This window comes from Phyllopteryx taeniolatus, chromosome 16 (genome assembly GCF_024500385.1).
Source record: "Phyllopteryx taeniolatus isolate TA_2022b chromosome 16, UOR_Ptae_1.2, whole genome shotgun sequence".
NCBI lineage: Eukaryota > Metazoa > Chordata > Actinopteri > Syngnathiformes > Syngnathidae > Phyllopteryx > Phyllopteryx taeniolatus.
This window is the reverse complement of record NC_084517.1, coordinates 21440893-21460365: the sequence shown is the minus strand read 5'-3', so window position 1 is coordinate 21460365 and position 19473 is coordinate 21440893. Positions and strand designations below refer to the sequence as shown.

The 19473-nt window shown below is 45.1% G+C and overlaps 3 protein-coding genes across 4 annotated transcripts in view; 2 read left to right on the top strand and 1 right to left on the bottom strand.

Annotated features, from left to right (window-relative positions):
* Nucleotides 1–19473, bottom strand: part of LOC133465693 (5-hydroxytryptamine receptor 3A-like) — a 30147-nt gene that overhangs the window by 2301 nt on the left and 8373 nt on the right. Inside the window, exons 1-6 of one of the 2 annotated variants that reach the window (XM_061748735.1) lie at nt 2017–2122; nt 1035–1180; nt 906–950; nt 720–826; nt 476–645; nt 218–330 (exon numbers count right to left, since the gene is read on the bottom strand). In XM_061748735.1, coding sequence (XP_061604719.1) covers nt 218–330; nt 476–645; nt 720–826; nt 906–950; nt 1035–1180; nt 2017–2086 — 651 coding nt within the window. In that variant the 5' untranslated portion in view covers nt 2087–2122. Of the gene's footprint in view, nt 1–217; nt 331–475; nt 646–719; nt 827–905; nt 951–1034; nt 1181–2016; nt 2123–19473 lie in introns of those variants that run through there. The other variant, XM_061748734.1, reaches the window with a different exon arrangement.
* On the top strand, nt 3225–7777 carry LOC133465695 (inward rectifier potassium channel 16-like). Its single transcript, XM_061748737.1, has 2 exons — nt 3225–3666; nt 6574–7777. Exon 2 carries the CDS (start codon nt 6581–6583, stop codon nt 7676–7678), a length of 1098 nt encoding a protein of 365 aa, XP_061604721.1. The 5' UTR covers nt 3225–3666; nt 6574–6580; the 3' UTR covers nt 7679–7777.
* Nucleotides 8696–13998, top strand: LOC133466418 (inward rectifier potassium channel 2-like). The gene is made up of 2 exons (XM_061750111.1): nt 8696–8922; nt 10881–13998. Exon 2 carries the CDS (start codon nt 11105–11107, stop codon nt 12416–12418), a length of 1314 nt encoding a protein of 437 aa, XP_061606095.1. The 5' UTR covers nt 8696–8922; nt 10881–11104; the 3' UTR covers nt 12419–13998.

The following is a 19473-nucleotide window of genomic DNA, read 5'->3' as shown; positions in this document are numbered from 1 at the left end:
TTATTATCGTTATAACTCGGCTGATTGAAAAGTGACTCCCTATTTTTTTTTAAATACTTCATAATCATTTAAGTTGGTATAATTGTTTTCTCTCTTTTTTTTTTTTTTTTTGGCGACGGTCTGGTTCAAGTCGGGTTCGGCCGCATCGCTTTAATTCGAATTGTTCACTTGGATCAAAATTCAACAATTTCTTGTCAAATGTGACGTCAGACCCTACCGAGATATAATATTTGTTATCAGATGAGTGGAGGTACGCGCCCAACGTCTCCCAGTCTCCATGGCTCCCGTCGAACACCTCCACTTTGCCAATTTCCATGGTTGTACCGCAGCCTGCGGATAGATCACGTAAATCACAAAAACTATCAAATGTCGCCGCCACTGTGGACAACATTTACTGTCAATTCTTATTTTAGCTTCCCATATTAAAAATACGAAATGAAAATTAAAAAGGTCCGGGGACATGCAGAGGGCCTACCTTGAGTGGACCAGGTCTGGATGGCCACGGGACATTGGTCCTCAGCGAACGGGTAGTTGAAGAGGTTAAACTCACAGTTGACCTCGGCCGCCATCACCACACTGTGCCTCAAGGTGCCGTTGCTGAACACGATCAAGTCACGGAAGCTGTTGTGCGTGCTTGCCGATATGCTGCCGACGGGAAAAAGACGGGAACACGTCAAGGAGAACGAGTGACGTCGCGGCCGCAGAAGAGCGCTTCTTACCCATTGGTCACAAATATGTCCGGGCTCCAGACTTTGCTTACGGGCAGGATGACCTCGTCATACGGGTAAACGGACGGGTCCCAGTACAAGTCGTCGTCGGTCCATTCCTGCGGTTGCAATCCAAGTTTAGGGCGAGGGAAATGCTTTTGACGTACTTTTTTTTTGACCGAACATCTCATTGCTTACAATTGTGGCCTGTAGACGACAACCTAAACGAAGATTCTTTGTGTCCTGAAACGGAGTACGAGACACTCAGAATGTACGGGATAGACACCGCGTGTAATATGGAAGATACACAAAAGCGTGGGCACTTACAACTTTGAGGGTCTGATACGCAATCGATGACACGTATATGTACTCGGAGCAATTGTTACGCTGCGGCTGCGTTATCAATTTTTTGTTGACGAGCTCATTCGCCAGACATCGGCGAGTCGTGCATTTGTCCGCAGCGTTTGCACCTCCTGAAACACAATCAGACCGTTGCGACTTTTACAGAAATACACTTTGGAATCACCATTCACAAATTGCACGCCAATTCTGTGAAATGCGAAAAACGGCGTAGGGAAAAAATAAATAAATAAAAAGTCAACGTGGGATATTTCCCAATGAAAAACGGATCTTCATCGGTCTGGTCTACTGAGTTCTGTTGCTACGTTGGCGACGTAACCCCAAGTCACAATCACGAACCTCCGCTTACGCACTTGCAAGGTTATAATTACATGAAAAACACTTTGTAACACAACTAAATATAAAGCAATCAAATGAAAATGTAGAGGTAAGTGAGCATGCCGTCTTGTTCTCACGCCGCCGCGCGATCGAGTTCTGTGCGTGCCCTTTGCAACCTCCAAACATTTCATGCTGTGAGCGTCCTGAACGGCGGACTGAAGTCAGTCGTTCATATGATGTAATACGAGTGAGTAAGTAATGTGCCCGTTTGGGTGTGAAAATGAAAAGTCCAATTTTGGTCGTAAATCTTCCTGGCTTTTCAGGCCGAAAACTCGTCTTTGATCTTGCAGAAACGTGCGATGCAGACCCTTTGACCTTTGACTTGAAGTCATGCGGCGACTGCGCTACTCACAAATTGTGAGCGAAACGTTGGATGTTGTGTTATCTGAAGCTCACTTTCACCTGAAATGTTTGGATCGCAACACAAAGCAAACACAGGAAAATCGGCAGAAGTCGAAACTGCTACAAATCGTAAGTCGCTCCGTATTTCGGAACTCATACAAACGCAAACGTGCACACAATATTCTGTCCCGCATACTAAAATGCTCGTCTTCTAGTTTCCGCTAGTTACCTAGAGTGAGTAGAGTCCATAAGAGCGCCGCCCACCACCGACCCGAAGCGAGTTGCGTTTGTGACAGCATGGCCACGAGAAGCCACCTTTGACTGCATTGGAAACACAACCCAAGCTCACAATGGGTGTCCGTCTCCTGGCCTTAAATAGGCTCGCGGCGACCGTGAGCCGGCACAAGACAATCGAAGCGAGCCACAATAGGTCGCTAAAACTGTTCAAACAACAACACGGCTCCATTATGCCCGCCATCAATGTACCAGCTGCTCTTTGTCTTTGCGCGCCACAATGCAATCAGCGCTTGAGTTTACCGTACACAGGCGGACTCCCGTCACGGAGGCCCGACAAAGACTTTGCGGTCGCCGTTTTATTTCGTGCTTCGGGAAAGCGAGGCAATTCTCAGACTTGTTGTTTTGCGAGGTGAATGCCCGATGCTTGCGCGCCATTGTCGTCGTGTTTACTTTGACAGGCGGGCTCGTTTAATCATCGGCTTGTACGAACGGCCTCTGCTGTTAATATAAAACATCGATAAAGTCACACCCAAATGTTTATAACTGCCTATATTCAAAGTTGAAACCAGACATGTAACACAAACGATGATCCCAGAACACTCATATCATTTGAAACTCACCTTACAACAATAATACCCTTTGCAGCTACGTTCAGCCAATTGTCTCCGTTACGTCCACTGACAACCCAGGCTAAACTTGGCTCCTCTCGAACTTCAACAATACTTCCTTGACACCAATGACTTTGTGCGGCGTATCTGTCGAGGAGAACATGGCTACGACGACGCAACATTGGGAAGCAACAATCAATAATTATGAGCCGATTTTTGTCAAAGCACTGTTGCTTTGAATCCAAAAAATCAAAATCTTAACCCTCCTGATTTTGATTAACACCAGATTCAAGACGCTTAAGGTAGCTCATCTAAAATGTCCATTTTTATCGCAGTTGGGTCTGTACCGGTTGCAACGTCAACATCGTTTTTTTTTTTGGGGACAGCCACGTGTTCAATAAAGGAAGTGTTAAGTATAAAATGTTATCGCTCAGGAATGCCTCTTATCTCCGTCCGTGCACATCTTTGCGCCTTAAATACGTAGCAAGCGCAGGCTTTCCAGCTAAAAGCTCCCATTTTCCTTTCTCACGGTGGTTTCGCTGCCGTTGACCTCTTTGCGGCCGCAATAAAGGCGCTTCGAAATCCAGCAGCTGTGTTGCGATCCCAACTCGCGACAATTCAGATGCCAATCACAGCCTCGCTCTCTCCGCCTGATTGAGCAAAGGTCAACTTCCTGTCTAATGAATCACGGAAATGCGCGGACACAAACCCTCGCTAAATGGCCTTTTAATAATCTGCCCAATTGACTTTTCGGAACAATACAATTTGGATTCCATCGCCCAGACCCAAACAAGGACAGGACATCTGATGATTGTTTTTGTTTTTTTTGTCCTGAACCAAAAATGCCGCAGAGGCCATAAATTCCTCCAGCTTGTCCAATAAGGCGTGAGAGGGACGTGGCGGCGGTTTTGCTATCGGGAGGTCGAAAGGGACTTTGGCTGAGGACCGGGCCGAACTCGGCACACTTTCCGGTTTTTGAGGTCGCGCGTCCGATGCTCGTCAGACACGCGCAACGCATCATCTCGACTGCACAAGTAAGTTCACATGCAACTTCGCGTCGATAATAGCCGCGCCTTTGCGTTCACTTTCAAATGAATGCGTTTACGCTGCATTCCAAAGGCATGAAAATACTTTTTTTTTTTTTTTTTTTTTTCTTTCTCCTTTCTGTGAATGAGATAAATGTAGCACAATATATGGTAAATACGCACGTATGTGTATTCTACCATTGGGGATTTTGCAATGATTTTTGAAATTCGAATGGAAATTTCATGGTCTCTTTATGCTAATCAACTATTAATATGCGCAAAACACAAAATGGCACCAGTACTGTATTAAAACAAAATACAAACAGAATAAGTTCTTTAATATAAAACAGCAATTCATTATTTAAATGTTAGAATGATTCTGATCGTTATTATGATTACACTCATTTGAATGCCTTTTATAGGCCTTTTCCAGTACATCTTAATTATGAATTATATATACAGTACAGGGTTGGTGAAAAAGTAACTAGGCATTACAGGTTAGTAATCAATTAATAAGTAATCCAAGAAATAAGACAAAAAGAAATCACCATATTTGTTGTCTGTTAAAAAAAAAAAAAAAGTTTTCCTAAAGACTTGAGTGACTTCCAAAACTCTACAAGCAATTTCTAATGCTTCGTCACATTTGTACTCACCCTGTATGTAGGCTATTTCAAAATAGAAGTGAATCAAATATGTTAAAAGTGTTTATGTGAGTTATAATGAACATATATAATAAATATAGATGTCAAAAGTATTTGATCTTTCTTATCAATATTATTGCTATTATTATGGATAGTGGTTTTGCTTTTAGTATCATTGTCATTATTGCTGGTCGTTTAATCCGAGTGCCACATTTGCTGCACCCAAAAAACAAAAACAAAAACAAAAATCCAAATTTCAAGTTTCGTGTTTTCATTGAATTCCAATGAGCGCAGTTTTCCGTTGCGTGACTTTCTCAAGATGTGTCGGGTACACCGTGTCAACACTAAAGGTGTCAAATTAGAGCACAGCATCGTAAAGTCGGTCTTATCAGCGACGTGTTCCCGGGTGACCGTTAGAGCATAAAAAAATAAATAAATAAAAAATATGACCATGCAGCTTCAAGAATGTATTGATCAGTTCTGGGCACGTAGCGCTCACACTCGTCATTTTTATCTGAGCAGCTGTCAAGATTAGCGAGTTTGATGGCGTGCAGGGAAGCGAGCCAAACATTTTGCGCATTTGATATCATTGGCGGCGATGTGTTGTGTGCGCGGTTAAAGTTTAACTCCTGATGTAGCATTTAGAGGTGAAAGCCGTTCGGGGATAATAATTGACATCCACGAGGGGGGTGGGGAACAAAAAACCAGATGAATACACTGTTGCCACGGAGGCCCGTTTTCTAAGCCACCTCCTCTGAGGTGCCCTTGAGCAAGGCATTGAGCCCCAAACCGATCCACGTGCCGGCCCTCGCTGTTTAACTCTCTCGAGCAGTGTTTCTCAAAGTGAGGGATGGTAATTGAGGAATTACTGAAACTTTGTTTTTGTGGTGGGGGGGCTATTCCTATACTGAAGTGCAGTGCCCCCAACCTCAGAACTGTGAGACATGTTCATCCACCCGGATGACAAAAAACATCCACATAAACGTCGTGGAAGCAGCGCAGCCAAGAGAAATGCTATTTATTGTCGATCGACTGCAAATGTTCAACACGGGAACATTTTGCTCGTGAGAAATAATAGAGGAAAAAGAATTCCAGCGCTGAACGTCCGGCATCGTAAAAAGTGTGTAATGACAGTCCGGGCGGTGTTTTAATGTCCTTTTAACACCGCTCGTTGTCACGTAAAGCAAGTGCATTCAAATGTGAAAAACATCGCAAAGGTTCAAATGCGCTTGTGTGCTGCCCTCTTAACCCTTGCCCCCCTTTTATTCAAATTCTCGGACGTTCTTCATCTTGAAATTTGAGGTCATAAAACATTCGCGTTCTGACAGGCCACGCGCTTCTAAAGTTCAACGACAAGTCGCAGTTGCTTTGTTGCGCTTCCGGCCGGCTGCGATCCAAGTTGCGGTAAATAATCAACTCAACGAGAAACGCCATTGGCGTTGTTCTTAAGGTCACTTCCTGAGTCGGTTGCTCGCCCGAGGCACGGCTGCTCTCAATCGTGAAGAGCTCACCTTCGTGCGGTTTTGCACTCTTACAACCTAAATTCTCATATTTCTTCCATGAAATTCGATGAATTGACTCCCAACAGTGTGTTCTCTTCCTTTCGTAGCATTTCTCTTGGCTGAACTGCTCGCAGGACGAGTGTCCAATCAGATCGTAGCTTCTTTGTGTTGCCGGCTGATCAAACTACGGTAGACGAGCAACGAGACCAATCAGATGTCAAATCCGTCCTCGCAGGGCCAGAGAGCTAGCCCCCTCCATGACGTCAGCATCTTTCCAGCCTCTGATTGGTTGCTCACAGGAGGGGGGAAAAAAAAAAAAGAAAAAAAAAAGAAGTTTTGCTCACATTCTTAGATAAATATAATGTGCATTGTATTTTTGTAGAGTTTTGATGTTTTCTACAATTTATGAAAAATTTGAAGGGGGGAAAAAAAAAAAAACGGAAGCAGCGAATAGCGAAAATCTGCACGTAATTGACACGCCCACAAAAGGTGGAGACTGTACTGTACTTGCCTATAAATGTCACAAGATGGCGGCGAAGGACTATTTTTGTCCAAATGAAACACCTCAGCTCCCTATCAGATCAGGCACCGAGATGCCGCCAATGAGCTTTGCCCACAAAAGCGCCAGTTGGGGGGGGGGTTTCAGCAAATAACGGAGGGAAAAAAGGCCACTCTGCAAATGCTAAACCTGCGAGGTTCGCTTTATTAAGTGCGCTAACTCGCCACTGAAGGCGCGTCAAACTCACCGGCACGTAACCTTCTTCTCTACGCAGGGTCACCATGAGCACCGAGAGGCGCGACGGGGTTGACGTCGACGCTTCCTCCGCCGCCGTTCACATCGGGGACCGGCGGCTTCGCTTCATGCAAAAGGACGGCAGTTTCCCCGTAGCGTTCCACCAGGTCCCCAGGGACTGGAGTCCGTACCTGCTGGACATCTTCACCACTCTGGTGGAGATCCGCTGGCGGGTCATGCTCCTGGTCTTCTCGCTGGCCTACGTGCTCTCCTGGCTTTTCTTCGGCCTTTGTTACTGGCTCATCGCCTACGTGCACGGAGATGGAGACGGAGATGTCGACGGTCCCTGCGTGCTGAACGTTCACGACTTCGCCTCGGCGTTTCTCTTCTCCACGGAGACCCAGGCGACCATCGGTTACGGCTTCAGGGGCATGACGGAGAACTGCGGGGCGGCCGTGGCGGCCGTGACCGCACAGGACGTCTTCAGCTGCCTCCTGGACACCGTCGTCGTCGGCATCGTCGTCGCTAAAATGGCGTCGGCGCGAAAGAGGGCTCAGACGGTGGGCTTCAGCCGAATCGCCGTGGTCAACCGGCGGGACGGCGTCCTGTGTCTGTCCTGGCGGCTCGGAGATTTCAGAGGGAATCACATCTTGGAGGGCGTCGCCCGGGCGCAGCTCGTACGCTACTCCAAACAATCCCAAGGACCCGTGGTGATATCGTACCAGGATGTGGACATCCAGAACCGGGATCTGGTCCTCGCCACGCCGGCCTTAGTCGTACACAAGCTGGAACCGGGCAGCCCGCTCTACCATATAAGCCCTGAGCAGCTTCTGGAGGAGGACTTTGAGCTTGTGGTGTCCTTCACCTACACGGGCGACTCCACCGGGATGCTCCACCAGACGCGCACCTCCTACACGCCGGCGGATATCCGCTGGGCGCAACGGTTTCAGGAAGTGCTCCGAGTGACCAAGAAGCACTACAAGGCGGACTACGCTCTGTTTAACGAGACCACGTGGGTGGCGACGCCCATGCTGAGCGCGGAACAGTGTGACAGGGGGAGGCCTCGCCCTGGCCTGTCGCGCTCGGGCCCGGCGAAGCGAGCCCGCCGCCGTACGGAGGAGGTCGTGCAGCAGACCCATTTGTAGACCCAGCTTCACAAATCGAAATATTTTTATACGCCTTTATAGTCTATTCTCTTTGTTTCATTTTGTCAAACATGTTCAAAATAAAGTCTTGACGACTGACTTCATCATTTTTGAGCCCAAATCAATGACAACATGGTCGCCACTCAAACACTGCCATCTGGCGGCCACAACGAGGACTCCTTTCGACAGAAGTCATACAAATACAGCAATAATAAAGTCGTACACCAAAACTTGTAACGCTACGTTTTATAAAAGAACAAAAGTCATACAAAGACAAATAATTAAGTACTACTGAAATGTATTTAAGTTTGCATCAATCAAATGACTTATTTGTATACAAAAAAACAATACAAATATTGAACGTTTTCAACTACTTTCAGAACAATAAAAATCAATAATTCAGCATCAATAATATCACTACTACTACTAATGATACATTTGGTTTAATGGTCAAATATTAAATTGCTTATCATAAAATATTACTACTCCTATGTATGAATAACAATACATTTGTAACAAGAATGGAAATACTAACACTACTGTGTTTTAATAACCACTGTTAAAAGTAATACATTTCTAGGGCTTTAATTAAACAAGCTGTAAAAATGGTAAACAAAAGTCTGATGTGAGATTATTTGATTGCAAAAATAAAAGAAAATAAATCTGAATCAACAAAGATTAATATGTGCAACAGTAAAAAATAAATGAGATAAAATAAATAAAGATCACTCAACCACGACTACCACCAACAAGCTATAACAGTAAAAAAAAAAAAAAAAAAAATTAAAAAAAATATATATAATACCGACTACTAAAAATTCACAAAGAGAAAATAAATAAATCAAAAAATGATCCATTAATTCCAGCGGGTGAACCGAACCAATTTCTTAATCTCCCGCACAGCGTGCAAAAGCCGCTCCACGTTCTTATTGGCCAAGAGTGCGCGGGAGGCGTGGCCAGACGCACTGCGTGTTTTTTTTTTTTTTTTTTAAACCAGCTTCACTCTTTGAGCGAACAACCACTAAAGAACCTCTTCCTCTCGACGGGCTGAGTGTGATGGCACTGCAATTCTGCACAGCAGATAGCAGCCTGAGTGCAGGTTTGAATCACAACAACAACAACAACAACAACAACAACAACAACAGTGGAGCAGCCAGAACCAAACGGACCAAGCGGGCTTGTGTTGCATTTATGGGACATAAGACAATCAGGAAACAGCAATTTTGCTCTGCAAGAGCCAACAGGTGAGCACGTTCTCTTTGTAAGGATGATGATGCATCAGGATGAGTGTTTAAATCATATAAGTAGGAATATTGAAGCAATGAAATGAAACCATTTTTTTTAGACAGCACAAGACAAATCTTCATTTTATCATTATTGATTTGTAGACCGAAAAAAAATAGTGCAGCTTTTCTGTAAGCAATTTCCATTTAGCAGCTGTTGACCGCAAGAGCGTCGCAGGTGAATCATCACCGCAATAATGAGTGATGGAATCGGTAAAGTGCGACAAAAAAAAACAAAACAAAAAAATCTAAATCTAATTCTATGGAGAATCTTTAGCAAACAAAGTAACAAAACGTTTGCATCCATCCGAGTCAATCTCGTTTGTATGATAATAATGCAATTCCCTTGAAAAAAAATGCATTGCGGCAGAATAGTAAAACCTGAAGTCCCCACTTTCGCCTCGATGGACTCGGATTCAAGTTATTGTCGCACTTGCAATTATAAATTCGATGTTGAACAACGCGTTGTGAGACGAGGGAAGGTGTGTGTGCGCGTGCGTGCGCGCGTGTGTGTGTGTGTCTAGCAGTGACATCATTAGCCGAGGAAAACAAAAATGATGCTCAGGGATTTGGGAGCACATGAGTGCATATTTCATCTCCGACGACTCTCCCTGACTTTCAGAAGGCCGAATATCGAGCATCAATTCAATTCACGGACTTAAGCGCTTTCAAAACGCTCATGAAACGTCGCTGACTGTGGCCTGTTTAAAATTCCAACGGAACGTCCGGGCCGGCGGCACCGAGTCGATACGTTTTCTAATTTAACCGCCCTTGCTGCTCTGTCACAGATTACGCAAGGTTGCTGTCGCTCGCAAAAAAGAGGAACTGATACGCCCTCTCGAAATAGCCGCGAGGATCATTTACGCCATTGGAATATCGTACCGGGGCTCTCGGTTAAGATGCCAACAAAAAACAACAAAAAACAAAAAACAAAACAAACCCCCAAAAAAAGTGACGCTTGTTAGTTTGCATGTAAAAGTGGAATAATGCGAGTCAGATGTGGTTTTTCTGGTGGCTCGCCGGATTAACGCGAGCAGCTCTCAGCTCTCAGCGGACGTGAGCTGGCAAATCGGTAGTATGAAGCAAGATCAACATCTGGACGTCGAAAAAAAATGAGAAATAAAAAGTCACCAAATGAGGAGCGCATGACTCCATTGAAAAGGAAAGTAGCTGCCAATACAAAAGGACATTTTTCAACATACAGTCGTCGGCCTTGAAACGTTTCGAAATTCATCAGACGTTTGAATGTAAAACGACTGCCAACTACTGAGCACTTTGTGGAGATGGAGCATGGAACTGTTTTTCGACATTACAGCTTCCTGATTCTTTTTGCTTTTTTGGGCGGTGACTGAAATTGCAACGTGCATTTAGATAGGGAGCTATGCCCACTCCCTAAAATGAATCTCCCCTTCAGATAGTCCGCTGGCACGGCTGCTTTAGAGTGCCTCGTTGTCGCGGCCTTTTATACAGTTTTGCCCATTTTTTTTTTTTTTGGAAGCAGTCAAATCCAAAACTCTTCTCTGTGGTGAGTCCAATTTAGAGGACATTTACGACCTGCACCTAGAGAATTGCGGTAGTTCTTATTTTAAGCTAAACTTACTCATAACACAATAATAATAGCTTATTAAAAAGTACCTTAGATAAGAGATATTTAAGGGGGGGGGGGGGGGGGGAATCCTCGAAGCAAGTCAAACTATCTTAGGCAAGTAGTTAGTAGTTAGTTTGTTACAGTGTAGCACTTGGCTACGAAGTTGAATCTGGTCCTGATAACTTGAGCGCAGGAGCTGCCTCTTAACGTAGTCTTGTAGCGAGAGTTGGCGTTGCATGATTTCGATAGAAGGCAATCACGCACTTGATCTCGACTTTGCTTCCTGCCAATGACTTCAAACTGGGCTTCACCCTCACTGTTATTTCCACAGCTCACTCCGCTGATGAGGCCCCAAGCAGCCCTCGTAGAGGAGTGAGCCGTCCTCGCCAAAGACCCTCGCCGAGCCACTCCTCGTCCCTCAGGATCCGGTCCCGCGGCAACAGTTTCTTCCCGACGTGTCCCCGCGATCATTCGAAACTGTTTCTCCAACGCCTACACCAGAAACTTAGACTGTTTTCCAAAGCAGAGGCGGCACAGCCCTCCCAAGCGGAAGCGATGGGGAGCGTGCGAAGCCACCGCTACAGCATCGTGTCCTCCGAGGAGGACGGCATGAAGCTGGCCGACGTCGCCGTGCCCAACGGCTACGGCAACGGCGACGCCGACAAGGCCGAGCGCCGGCGCCAGAGCCGCTTCGTGCGCAAGGACGGCCACTGCAACGTGCACTTTATCAACATGAGCGAGAAGGGCCAGCGCTACCTGGCGGACATCTTCACCACCTGTGTGGACATCCGCTGGCGTTGGATGCTGCTCATCTTCTGCCTTTCCTTCCTGCTCTCGTGGTTGTTCTTCGGTCTGGTCTTCTGGCTGGTGGCGCTCTCCTACGGCGACCTGGAGGCCCAGACGCAGATGTGCATCTCCAACGTGGACAGCTTCACGGCCGCCTTCTTGTTTTCCGTGGAGACCCAGACCACCATCGGCTACGGATACCGCTACGTGACGGAAGACTGCCCTGTCGCCGTGTTCGTGGTGGTCTTCCAAAGCATCGTGGGATGCATCATCGACGCGTTCATCATCGGCGCGGTCATGGCCAAGATGGCCAAGCCCAAAAAACGAAACGAGACCTTGGTGTTCAGCTACTACGCCACGGTAGCCATGAGGGACGGCAAACTGTGCCTCATGTGGCGCGTGGGGAACCTGAGGAGGAGCCACCTGGTGGAGGCCCACGTCAGGGCGCAGCTCCTCAAGTCCCGGACGACGGCGGAGGGCGAGTTCATCCCTCTGGACCAGGTGGACATCGACGTCGGCTTCGACAGCGGCATCGACAGAATCTTCCTGGTCTCTCCTATCACCATCGTCCACGAGATCGACGAGGACAGCCCCTTCTACGAGATGAACAAACAGGAGCTGGAGACGTCCGAGTTTGAGATCGTGGTGATCCTGGAGGGCATGGTGGAGGCCACGGCCATGACCACGCAGTGTCGCAGCTCCTACGTTGCCAGCGAGATCCTCTGGGGTCACCGCTTCGAGCCGGTGCTCTTCGAAGACAAGAACTACTACAAAGTGGACTACTCGCGCTTCGACAACACCTACGAGGTGTCCGGCACGCCGCACTGCAGCGCCAGAGAGCTAGCGGAGAAGAGTTCCAACGCTTCCAGCCCGAGGAACTCCTTTTGTTACGAGAACGAGGTGGCTCTGGAAAAGATCGAGATGGAGGAGGAATCGGAGGAAGCGGAGCTGAACGGCGCCACAACGAACACAGAGGATTGTCCGCTCGAAGACAGCAACACCGACACGGTCTCAGACTTTGAACAAAATCGGGACTCTTTGCCTTTAGAATCGAGATTTTTAACTGCCGAATCGGAACTTTAAAACTGCACTTTGTGATATAATCAGCTGTTTCTTAGGGATAGAGGATGGTCGAAAAGGTTTCACAGTCTCCATGCAGCCCTTCACACCCGAAACCTCGTGGGAATACACAGTCAAGTCTATTTTGCGGTACAATAGCCCAAATACCCGGCCGGTGTAGCTCTTTTCCTTTTTTGTGGCGGGTTAAGGAGCACTTTTTCCGATCAGGGACCATTTCAGTTTTTGTAAAGTCCCCGGAGGGCTATACTCAATTTTTGAAAACATTCAGTGCAACAAGCAAACAAATGTTCATTATTATACAAAGTAAACGTTTTCATAACAATTCCTTGGAGGCGGTATTGCTGACTGGCCAGAGAAAAACGCTGCCGTGGGCCGCAAATGGCCCACGGGCCTTAAGTTCCTCGCCCCTGCTTTTCAGAAATATGCAATTTAATCTCCACCTTTTGTGGCCTGCATTTCAAACAAGTTTGTGACAAAAATCCATCTGCAGTTGAAAGTACACACATAACACAAGGACTGCATCAAAATGTTTGCCGTCGGACAGGTATTCATTTCACAATATGTTAATTATTGCAGTGTTCCTCTTATATAGCTAAATAGGGAACCAAACACGATCCTGTACAGTTCTGCACCAATGAAAACTACTAGCACACTAATAGAAACTTTGCTCAATTATCATTTCATCCATTTCCTGTCACGCTCATCCCTCACTAGGGTCACGGATGAGCTGTCGCCTTGAATGAAAACGCAACATTTTGTTTGATTTCATTATAAGAATATGCAGAACATATGATGCAGCGCTTGCATTGGGTTGAATTGTTCAGGGTATGTGAGGCCTACATGCAATCATCTAATTTCGAAGCTACTTAATTTGCACCTGAGAGGAAATTGTTAATGAGCTGGTCTCTTTCACAAAAATAGATTTCTATTCTGTGGTGGAAGATTCATTGCAGAATTCCGCCTCTTCCGATGTGCAATAGTGCTCACTTTCACCGCTAGCTGGAAAGTGACAGGAAAACTCAATCCCAAACAGTGGACGAATGCTGCTAAGTAAGATATTTCCCGTTTTACGCACGGAGCCAAAAATGTATTTTTAGTCTTTTCACAGTAATCAAAATGCAGTCGACTTTTTCCTACAGACGAACCTGAGTCCAATGTGTGTTTTCCCATGCTTCTTTTTTTTTGGGGGGGGGGGGGGGATCAGACTGTCGCTACCACTGTCATATTAGCCGAGGCATAACATGTACATATGTAGCTCACGTCAATATCCTAACATTGATTGGCGGGTGAGATGGTGAATTGTTGATATCGTCTATATGGAGGTCAGTGCTGTGCACATTCGATTGAACCCTTTCACGTGGTGGCACTGCAGACATCAGCGGGACCCTTGCTTTGTCTTAACGGGGATTGGATTGAAGCCGCAAATAAACAAACGGGACACTTTTAGTTGGCGCTAATGTTCACTGGGAAATCTATTCAAACACATTTGTTAGCTCTTTTCCCAGCTTTGTTCCCCCCCCAACCAGTGTTGTCTCACCTTCCTGTACCAACAAGACTTTTTTTTTTTTTTTTTTGGGAAATAAAACATATTTTGTAAATAATGCTGTACAGTTGTCAAAAGCAGTTTTGTCTCTTGGTTTTGCAATAAAAGACATTGAAAATGATTGGATTGTTTTCTCAGAAGAAGTGTTGCGATCAATGCGCGATTGCGTAAGAGGAAATCAATGTGCTCGGCTCACAGATGAATGTGCATTATGACACAGCGGGTCTGCAAAATTAGTGAATTTCCGTGCCCGCCCTGAGACGTAGTCAGGGGCCCTATCGATCCAGATTTGATTTAGTTCTACATATAGGCGCTTGCCTCCGCCTCTGGGCTTTTTCCACATTAGCCAATGAAAGTGTAACACAGCTCAGCTCAGAGTCTAAATAGTCACAGCTGATCCTTGGGTGTAAATAAACAGCATTTTAAACGAGCGCTCGCTAAATTGTTGTGCAATTACATTTATTATTATATGAGCTGGTAAGTTTTACTAAGTCTTAAATTGACAGGGGTGGAGCATGTAGATCATTTATGACCACACCTCCGCTGAATCCAATCCGTTCGATGAGAACAAAGTTATAGCTAACCTGATTCAAAACTGGACAATGACATTTAACGGTGTAGACGGTGGGGCCGTCAGTTCGTGCCAGCCGGCCAAATGACAGCCAGCGTTGGCTGGAGGTATCCCGTCGATGCGCGCCGATGACGTCTCTGCGGCTTGTTCCCATTCGACTGGCCGGTCAAATACTGTACCAGGCTTGACCCGCACAGCGGAGCGCAAACAATGTGTGGCGCATCAACTGCAAATAAAGTCCCCTCCCAAGTCAAACTACTGCTTTGTGATTTGACTCTTTACAATTTTGCGTTTAGTGCCCGCCTGTCTGTCTGGTACATGTGGTTCAAATTAGGTAGCGATCGGACAATCTGTCCGGCAGGACCGAAGACTGCGGCGGTCGTCGATCCCCGGAAATGACCAAAATGACTGCTTCAAACCAAAATGGCAGATTCCCCTGTGTCAGGAAACTTTTTGTGGGTCTACTCATGCTAAACATGTCGGACGAATTTCAAGGCCTTAGGCATGGTTTCTGGAGACTTTTTTTTGCGAGTCCACACATGATAGACCTGGACCAAATTTCATGTTGGTGAGTGAAACTGTTTTTTTGGGGATGAATATTAAGGCCTGACCTGGGGAGTGGTCTTTTATAGCGATTCATCAAACTTCAATGCTCCAAATTCTTCACAATTTAGCGTCACCCATCTTACCGTACTGTTTCTTTAAAAGATGAAGTCTCCAAGTTCAGCAAACCATCTGAAAGTGTGTTTGTTTCAATGCAGTGAAGTATTTACGAGTGATTGGGCCTCGACTGGTTCCTTGAGAAACCTTAAAATGACCTGTTTTATCTCATTGACTGTCATTTTCATACACTTCAATTGAGCAAGTGTTAAAATCACTTGGCTAATTTATTGCCCCGAAGGAAGTGCCTGTCATGTTGTCTGGAAAAAGTCTTTCCAGAACATGTTTAGAAAGAAAGTTATGTCAGAAAAATCCACTGGCTCTGATCTAACGTGGACCACAAGCCTGCTAGCTTTTGGAAATGGAACGCGGTGATTCATCTTTAAGCCCGTCAGTATAAAGTCACATATTGTTATTCTGAAAGCATAGTTGCCAAGTCATGAATGTTTTGGGAAAACAACAAAAATGGCAACGAACAAGAAGAGCCCAGTTGCCTTGAACAAACGCTTGCGGATGACAACGACCTGGATGACTCAGAATCCGCACAGTCAGTCGGGAACAAAATAAGCACATTGGTATTTTGTATTGATATTGTGATAGTCATTATTACAATGATGCTATGAAGCTAACGATACATTTGAATGCAGACTCAATGCTATGAGGAAAAGCAACAATATATAACAATTTGACCTTTGATAACAGCTTCAAAATAAATTAGACAGTATATTAGTTTTCGTCACAGTAGGAAGCCAAAACTCACATACATTTGTCTTAATTGTTTGTGGACCGACCATATTAGTATTATTAGTTTATTAGTAAGTAGTAGTAGTGATTTTTGGTCAGAGTTAGAATTATCTTTCATGATATTCAATTAAACCCTATCAATTTTCATTACCCTGGTTTCTACTACAATTGAAGTTATCCACCATAGTAAAAAAAACAAAACAAAGAAGAGTGGTTCCTTTTTTTTTTTACCTTTACTTAAGCATCAAAGATGAACTTTGCATAAATCAAAGCCTCAGTTGAAAGGTTTTCCAGTCAGCAGACGTCAGACTTCTGGGAACGCGGCTTTGTTACGTTGACGGCAAAGTACGGCCTGCAGTAGCAGTGACGTTCACAAACGCGAACCATTATGACACGAAGACAAATATTAATAAGAGTAAGAGTTGAGAGATTAGGGGCCATCAGGCCGAGGATTGTACTCCGATTATCACATATGTAGGGAATTGTCAAATTGCAAAATCAATCAATCAATCTGATATTTAGTGTCGCTTGAGGCTTGCTCTCCTGGAAGTGGGTGACATCACACTATGGCTGCGTCCATTTTTAATTATTTATTTTTTTTATACACCGCACAGTAATTACATAATTGTGATGACGTCGCAGTTGTGTAAGAACTGCTGTTAGGTCCCTCCCCTTAAGGGGCATCTAGCACATGCTAGATAGATATTAGATGCTAGAGCGATATTAAATGCTAAATCTATTTTGCTAGGAAAATATTTTAAATCGACGTATCTAGCTCGCTAGCTTGATAGCTGATGATGTTAAGGCCAGCTGAGGTATCTTGCGAGAGAATACTAGCTCGTAATCGTATTTTTTAAATCTAATTGATTAGCTCCTTATTGCTTGCAGATGCAAAAGGCAAACAATACAGCGTTTTTTTAAAGCTTTTATCTGTTTTTCTTACTAATTCTTGTAGCTATTATTACTGCCCTGTTTGAACAAAGGCGACTTTAGTGTTCTCAAATGTTTGAGTAGTTCTTATTGTTTTACACTTTGTAAACAACCCACTTCCTACATTGTTTACTGTATCATGTTTGCTTGTTTGTCACTATTTACATCTAATTATAGTTTTTGAACTTTGATAACCTTAAGCAGACACACACACACACACACACACCTGCTGACATTCGTTTTGGCTCTATCTTTGACAGCGGAGTGCCCTGTGACACTCACGGGATGAAAAGCAGAATCGAGCAGGTACAATATGTTGGACACGATTCAGACTCTTTCCATGACTCTATTTCCCTGCTGAAAGACTAATCTGGGTGTGTTCTCATTGAGTTGAACAGATCACAGCATCTTACATTTCTTTTTGTAACCTGCTAGCCAATCATTCACGTTTTATTACCAGAGTTCCCACACCCTTCGTCCCCACACTTCCACCGATGTGTGAAAAGTCAGTCCCTGGGGAGAGATGCGGTGACTACGCCCACGAAAAAAAAGGAGACGACAATATCTGGGCGACAAGCAACTGCACTGTGGATAACCTCCGGGGCTTTCCATCGCAACAGTGACAAGAGAAAAGGACACTTGAGATAGCGCAGGGATTTTGAATGTGTTGATTAATCTATAATCCTTATCCATACCCAAACCCTGCCTCAGCAAGAATTCTAACCAAAACTCCCTCTCTAACCCTAACCCCTAACAGTAGCACTACTCTAACCCAAAACCTAACCCAGTCCTATCCCCAAGCTCTACCCCAACACTTAACCTAACCGTAAAACCATCCTAATGCAGTCCTATCCCCTAACTGTACCCCAACCTTTACCCAAACTCTTACCCAACTCAACCCATAACCTTACCCTATATTCCTAACTCCAACCCAAACCCTAGCCCAACCCCTAACATTAGCACTCCCCTAATCCAAAACCTAACCCTGTCCTATCCCTTAAACGCTACCCAAACCAGAATCCTTACCGCATCCAGAACTGTTATCCTAACCCTACCTCAATTTAAACCAAACCTCCTCTGAAGGCCTATGGAATTTTTGGTACCGTTTCATCGAAAAGGGGCTGAACTGCACCTCTTCATTTTGTAAGGGAATAAAGTAGTAGCAGTAAATTATGTAGCGCACAGGCAAAATTAGGACACAACATCCCCTCCCTCGCATTTTAGATTGAACGAGATTAGCGGATCCAATCAACAGTGACATTGAGCCTGGCGCAGCTCTACTCTGCTGAGTCAAGCCAATCATATCCCCTCCAAACGAAGCAGATGGTTGTTATCGTCTTCCTTTTTCGAGGCGAGGTGGGATTATTTAATGGCCTTCGGACCTCACGGGTGCGTGTGACGCCTGAGGGATGCGTAGTCATCTCTGACATTAATCCGCCTGAGGCAAAACAAAAAGATCCAAACTCCTCTGGAGGAGAGAATCTGAGGGAAGGAGGGCGACTCATTTATTTCAGAGCCAGCACCTGACCCCCTTTTTTCTCCATGAAAATGACCTGTGAGCTACTTTAGGGAGTAAATATAGAGTTTGTAAGATACAGATGCAAATTCTATGTGTTAAAAGCTTACGCATTATGTCACATCAAAAGATTTTCAAGTGCTGCCAGAGATTACAGAGGTGTCTTATGTTTGTTTTAAGCAGGGCTGTCTTGCCTTACGGAACGGAGGAGGTGACTTCTGATGGGGAGGGCATTTGAGGATAATTGGCACAGCGTAATGTCATATGACGGTCAGCCCCATCGTCATAGCAGCCCTCTCTGCAAGCAATGGTAGCAAAAATCTCTCTACCGCTAACCCCAACTCAAACCAGAATCCAAAACCAGCAGCAATACCAACTTTATTCAAAACTACGTGGGATGCCAAACTCAGTGCTACTGCTGATTGAATTTAATTATGTGTAAATTCAATCTAAAAAAAATAAAGGAGGTTGTGTTATATCCCAGTTTTCCATGAGTGTTGCCCAACTATTCCCTCATGGAATGAACAGGTAAAGTTAAGCCCCTTTACCATGACATAGTGCACTTTGATTCAGTTTACATGAGCGGTATGTTTTGGGTCACACGCGACCTTAGCGACCTTCTGGATCAGTAAACACATGCAGACTGCCCTCCACCTTGGCATGATGCCAAGGAATAGACCGCTTCTCCAATGTGCTCTCATTGCAGCAAAGCACTGGGCCGCACATGTCATGGAAGCCATCCCTACTCTGGCGAAAGCACTCAAAGCGGGACAACAGTGTTCCATGTCCCGCAGCGGAGCCGAGGCTCAGCGTTACACCTGCAGAGCTCAGGTAATCGCTCTTGGTCTTGACTTTCATTGTCTCTAGACAAAGAAGAGCAGTCTACAAGTTCTAATATACTTGACGATACTTTACACTGCATTAGTTGCATCTTTAAAGATTAGTGTAAAGGAAAACACAGGAAACATTACATCATGCCTTTCCCAGAAGACGGGATTATGTGTGTCATTTAAACCTTTAAACCTGGAAATAAACAATAAAAATCGGGACACAAGTCAAACGCTTGGCAAAGTCTATTTCTCTCAAACTACATC

Coding starts and splice junctions, on each gene's coding strand:
- LOC133465695 (XM_061748737.1), top strand. CDS start 6,581: ATGAGCACCGAGAGGCGCGACGGGGTTGACGTCGACGCTTCCTCCGCC.
- LOC133466418 (XM_061750111.1), top strand. CDS start 11,105: ATGGGGAGCGTGCGAAGCCACCGCTACAGCATCGTGTCCTCCGAGGAG.